The sequence below is a fragment of the Quercus suber genome, unplaced genomic scaffold, assembly GCF_002906115.3.
Source record: "Quercus suber isolate HL8 unplaced genomic scaffold, Cork oak 2.0 scaffold_424, whole genome shotgun sequence".
In the NCBI taxonomy this organism is placed as follows: Eukaryota; Viridiplantae; Streptophyta; class Magnoliopsida; order Fagales; family Fagaceae; genus Quercus; species Quercus suber.
The window spans coordinates 94591-101029 of record NW_027069875.1 but is presented as its reverse complement, the minus strand read 5'-3'; the positions used below and the strand labels follow the sequence as shown (position 1 = coordinate 101029).

The 6439-nt window shown below is 39.9% G+C and overlaps 1 protein-coding gene across 1 annotated transcript; it reads right to left on the bottom strand.

Annotated features, from left to right (window-relative positions):
- Nucleotides 1–842: 842 nt before the first annotated feature.
- On the bottom strand, nucleotides 843–1812 carry LOC112003954 (uncharacterized). The gene is made up of 2 exons (XM_024036180.2): nucleotides 1673–1812; nucleotides 843–1595 (listed from the first exon to the last, which is right to left on the bottom strand). Exons 1-2 carry the CDS (start codon nucleotides 1736–1738, stop codon nucleotides 843–845), a joined length of 819 nt encoding a protein of 272 aa, XP_023891948.2. The 5' UTR covers nucleotides 1739–1812.
- Between the last annotated feature and the right edge of the window lie 4627 nt (nucleotides 1813–6439).

Below are 6439 nucleotides of genomic sequence, written 5' to 3'. Positions count from 1 at the left end.
TAATAATATAGAATCACACTACGAAAGCGTTGTCCTTAAAGATTGATTCGTGCCACCCAGAGTAAAACTTAGTGCAACTGATTCTCTTGACCAAACAACCCCCCAAGATTAGACTATAGCATCAACCTTCAAGATGGACGCACTTCCACTCACGAAAGATCAAGAACAGCCCTCTATTGCCTTTCCTTAGAACAAATATATATTGTAGAAAAATATGTAGGAAAGAAATATAATATAATTGTGTATATATAAAATATAGAGCGATAAAATATGACTTATAAGAAAGGGTGTGATGATGGGTACTATATAGGCTATTCATGACAATAATGGTCTATAGTTATTGGTCAGCTTTTATATTATCCATTATTGCCCAACAACTGTTTTTATCATAATTGTCCAATGGCTATTTTACGTATAAATTTTCAATGGCTAGAAAAAATAAATAATAAAAGTGTTTGGAACATACACCTACACCAACATTTTTGTCATGTAAGATGTAACTAATTAATTAGTAAGACAATTAATTTACCTAGATGACTCACTAATTATTAAAATAATTTTTATTACATATTACTAACATGTTTTCTTTTTTTCTTTTTTTACATGTAATTTTTAATTAATTTGTGTATCGTACAAGAATTCTACTCATGTACCATTAATTTATTGCTACATAATGTCAGAAACTTGGAATGACAAAAACAACAAACACTAATTTTATGCTACTTTTTAACCATCCCTTTTTTTTTTTTTTTTTTTGGAGTTTTATGTTAAATTTCTAAACCTTAGTACTGCAAATAAAATATATATATATATATATATAAAATAAAATAAAATATCTAAGTCTACGTTGGGACTTCACGGGGAGGATCTGAGGGCAGTTTCTCCCCTTCCAAAAATTCACCCTTTTCTTGCTGGGGCTCAGTGGAAGAGACCTGATCACCTAACAATGGAAGACCCTGGCTAGGCTCAAGGGTAACCGAGGGATTTGGCTCATTCAAAGGCAGCTCAGAGGCCTCTGAGAGTTGTGCAGGAGGGGCATCATCATCTGGATACTGCCGAATGTCTTCACCATAGAAAATATTTTCTGGCAGTCTAAGATTTGAGTCGAGGGGCACTCCAGCAGCATCCAGTGCTTTGCCCCAAGTCAAGTCGCAGTAATCCCGAGCAACTGAGGCAAATTGCTCGGTGAGACCTTTTTCTGTTGTCTCCACCCCCAACTGATAGGACGCCCTCTTCTCAGCTTCAGTGGCCTCCTTAGCCAGCTGGGCGTCCCTCTGAGCTTCCTCGGCAGCCTTTTTAGCCTTCAGCAGCTCGGCATGAAGCGCCTTGGTGGTTTCCCTTTCTGCTGCCAGATTTTTCTGGGCTTCACTTAGCTGTCTGCGCTGAGACTCGGCCTGGGACTCAGCGTTCTTGAGACCAGCATCAAGGCTATCCCTTTCTTGGGCTACTCCTTTTAGCTGCTCCGAAAGCTTAGAAATCTCTCCCTTCAGGCTGTCCAAGGCTCTCTCTGCCTCGGACCTAGCTTGGGCCTCGGCCTGGGCTTCCACATGGGTCTTGCGGTTCCATTCTTCAGCCACAAAGACCTGCTGGGTGATCTGAACAAAGTGACAGTGTTAGTATACAAACATAGAAAATCCACATTATAGCCAAGGGGTGAAAAGGGCATACTTACCATGGCCAAATCCCTCTTCAAAGACATGAAGAGTTCATATTGGCTAAAACGCCTATATGAATCCATGTCTCGGGGCAGAAGCAAAGGTTGCTGCAGCGCCTCGGCTATCAGTGCAGCACGACCCCCGTCGTAGTTCCTGACCGAGGTCTCCTAGGGGAAGGGGACGCCGTCGAGCTCTAGCCGAGGGGACCATATGCATTGTCCTCAGTGCACCTCGGCCAGTGGAGGCTCCTCTCTGCTCTCCACCGAGGATGCCCTCTTTTGGCGGGGCTCTTTGACCACCTTCTGCTGCTTGTTTTTGGGTGGCAACCCCTTCTCCTTGTCCTCAGGCTCCATCGGCCTCTTTTTCTTTAGATCCAGTATAGGTTTAAGAGACGGATCAGGAACCTGTGGGGCGGGAGGAGGTGGAGGCAAATTAACCGTAGGGCGAGAAGTCCCCGTCCCTTTGACTTCAACTTTATTACTCCTTCTCTTTAGGAGTAGCCTCAGGTCGGACATCTCTTCCTCTGAAGAGTCCTCAGGGACTGTAGTCAGCAAGAGAGGAGGCCGGACACAAGACTGTCTGTCAAGTTCCTCTTCGGAGTCCGAAGGAATTATGTGGATACCTCCTTCGCTTTCCCCTTCAAATTTGAACTTGTCAATTTATGCGTCCAAGGAGGCGGACGAAGAGTCGACCCTTTCTCTCACGGTCGGCTGTGCAAGGGGAACTTGCTGAACTGGTCGGATGAGCAATGGAACACCTTGGGGATTGGGGTGTGGAACCGGTGCGAGGTCGTAGGGCGCTAAAAAATTCTTCCGAGCAACGTCTATGCGCTGCAACCTATAGTCACCCTGTGTAATTGCATTCCCCGCTGGCTGGACGTCTGCTTTCTTGGGGGTGTAACCAAGTATGAGCGGAACGGACCTCAACTGTCCGTCTTCGCTGACGTATATCTCCGAGCGCAGTAGATAGTTGAGGGCAGGCACGTTGGTAAGGCTCAGTCGAGGAGCAGTATGTATCTTATCTGTAAAACAAACACAGCAGATTAGGTCAGAAATCAGATACAAGGATAGACAAAGGAGTAATTGCTGAAAGAGAAAGCCCTAAGACTATGGTTAAAGACCTTGAGTCCGAGAAGGCACACCTGGCTCTCCTGGCTCGGTCGGGCAGTGTAGACCATCGTGCCATGCGCCCGAGACGATCAAATAATCGTCTTTCATTCCCTTATTGGATTTAGGAAGGCAGGAGAATAGCCTCACGACATCGGAGCGGGATTTAAGGTAATAACCCCCTCCTTTTTGGCCACGACACTCATACAGGTATACTAAGTCGTGCCAAGTTAGCCCTAGGCCTAATTGTTCATTTACGGCATCAAAGGCCCCTAAAATCTTAAAGGTGTTGGGCGCGCACTGATCGGGAGAGAGCCTATGGTTACGAAGATAGTTTAGGGTCACGGGACCCATAGGAAGGGTCATTCCCCCTTCAATGAAGGCGATCATAGGAATTATGACCTCTCCTTCTTGTCGAGCTAGTAATAGTCCCTCCGGGGGGCAATACCTCAGATTTACCCCCTGTGGGATGTGGTGGGTTCTCTTGAACTCCTCAATCAACGCCGGACTATCGACGAGATATTGGAATTTACCCATTTCTAAAAAGAATGAATGAAATAGTGGGGAAGATGGTGTTGATGGAAGAAAATGGTAGCCGAGGAGAAAATAAAGGCTCAGGAGACACCGAGACTTACACTAGCCACTAGCATGAATGAAACGAATTCCCTAATTCGGAATGTACTTTTAGGTGGGATCCTGAAGGCAGAAGATGCAGAAATCCGAGAGGGCGTGAAGTGCTTTTGAAGAAGGGAACTCTCCGGAAGCTCTGAAAATGCTCTGGGTGTTATGAATGTGTGTAAAGTAAGAAAAGTAACTGCCTTCAGAGATTTATATATGGGGACAAACGGAGCGGTATCATTCATCTCGCTCGAATCACGAGGGCAAACCCTACCCGTTTGATCAACAATCCACCGTTGGATGCAGGAGACACAGCCGCCTGAAGTAGTTGATGCGCTACTTTGGGAATGAGAGATTTACAGCGGTATTAATGAGGTGCGCGTCTCCACAATCTCACGCGTGTAAACAGGGGTACTTATGACTTTTTACTTCTGTTGATTTCTTTTGTGTTATTTTATTTTCATTTTTATCCATTCCCGCGCATCAAATCAAAATCTTATTCTTTCTTCCCGCTTGCGTGGAAAAGAAATAAAATTTTGAGGGGCTATTGTGGGGGAAAAGGGGGTCAGGCCCAAGTTAATGGGCCGAATGCCCACGAGAGGACTGTTTCACATCTGAAAAGACGGATGCGGAGAAAACAAGGCCCAGAGTGAAGTGGAATCCTCTTGGTGAAGGATCATCGCCGTCCGAGGAGGACATCTCCTATCCGAGGAAGATATTTTGCTCTGGTATGATATCGGAGACTAATTGAGTAAGGGAAAAGCCTGAATGACTGTCCGAGGACTCCACCTGATCAAGATAAGCTCAAAGTATATTCAGGAACGATAAGGATGGGGAAATATCTGAGGGAAAGGCTGCTGCCACAGTATTCAATGCATTGCAACAGCTTTTCTGGCCGCATTTATGTGGAGAAGACCTCTGAACAGTGCATCCTAACCTACCGCCACTCACACAGAGATGAAAAGAAGCTGCATGACGTGACAGGTACTTGAGCAAGTTCATGGATGGGGAGCACGTGGACGATGGAGATGAGGGTAGGAGTGACTATATAATAGAGGGGAGCACCTGTCAATGAGCCCCCAGAAAGAAGGAGGAAAAAAGAGAGGGAAGAAAAACAATAGTAAAAAAAAAACATCAATGTATACAAACTGATCAATGTACAATTGAATGGGTGATGATCCATTGTTATTAATCCCTTGCTAATTCTAGTTCTTTGACCCATACTCTACAAATTAATTGTCTTTGGGTTTACGTAAAGAATTTGAACCCCACAAGTTCCATTACAAAAATATTTCAAGAAATTTAAAATAAATTTTTTTATGTTTGATTTTGATCATCTATCGTAATTTTGTGTTTTAATATTGTAAAACATACTACAGGTCATGCCTACAAGAGGTGGCTCTATGTATGTTTTACTTTTACACCTAAAATTAATATTTTTTTTTGTCGGAAATATTTTATTGAATAAAAAAGTTTTAATACAACAAATAATATCCTCAATAATTAGCAAGGATATAAAATAAAAAAAGTTTAAAACAATCTCATAATAATATAGAATCACACTGCGAAAGCGTTGTCCTTAAAGATTGATTCGTGCCACCCGGAGTAAAACTTCGTGCAACTGATTCTCTTGACCAAACAACTCCCCAAGATTAGACTATAGCATCAACCTTCAAGATGGACGCACTTCCACTCACGAAAGATCAAGAACAACCCTCTATTGCCTTTCCTTAGAACAAATATATATTATAGAAAAATATGTGGGAGAGAAATATAATATAATTGTGTATATATAAAATATAGAGCGTTAAAATATGACTTATAGGAAAGGGTGTGATGATGGGTACTATATAGGCTATTCATGACAATAATGGTCTATAGTTATTGGTCAGCTTTTATATTATCCATTATTGCCTAACAACTGTTTTTATCATAATTGTCCAACGGCTATTTTACTTATAAATTTTCAATGGCTAGAAAAAATAAATAATAAAAGTATTTGGAACATACACCTACACCAACATTTTTGTCATGTAAGATGTAACTAATTAATTAGTAAGACAATTAATTTACCTAGATGACTCACTAATTATTAAAATAATTTTTATTACATATTACTAACATATTTTTTTTTTCTTTTTTTACATGTAATTTTTAATTAATTTGTGTATCGTACAAGAATTCTACTCATGTACCATTAATTTATTGCTACATAATGTCAGAAACTTGGAATGACAGAAACAACAAACACTAATTTTATGCTACTTTTTAACCATCCCTTTTTTTTTTTTTTTTGGAGTTTTATGTTAAATTTCTAAACCTTAGTTTGTAGATATTTTTGGTTGTTTATGTAAAACCCTAAGGAAAAATAGAAATTAGAACCCCTTGTATACTTGCCAATCAAATGACTCCCTATCTTTAGGGGAGCAAATTAAAATTTTGAAATTTTAGGGAACAAAATCAAAAGAACCCCAAACTATAGAAGTGTATTTTATATTTGTTTATAATAAGTGGGGAGGGGGATTTGAACACAAGTTCTTATTATTGGGAGAAACAAATAATTCCAATAAGCTATATATAATACCCTTAATAATATCACTTTCATATTAGTTTAAACATTATTTTATTACATTTTAATCATAATAAGTTTTTTTTTTTTTTTATAGGACCAATCATAATAAGTTAAAATTTTATTATGCACCTTTATTTGGGGGATAAAATTGCTATATTCTAATTAAAAATTAGACAATTATTTTTTTTAAATACTAAAATTGGACAATTATTAGTTTATATTGTACTATTAATATAACATCTACATTGTAAACTAAATGTGTAAAACATTATACACATTTGTATAAATTTTGATAGTATAATATATGTAAGGGTTAGTTTTAGTTTCTGAGCCCAAAAGGTCGAAGGATTCAAGCCCAAAAAGCCCAACACAATGAATTTTTAGAGAGTGCACTAAAAAACTAGGATTCAATGGATTGGACAACGCTCACAACAGACAAGAAGATAAGAAGACGAAGACAAGCTGGTTTTATTTAAAGAAATTCTTCC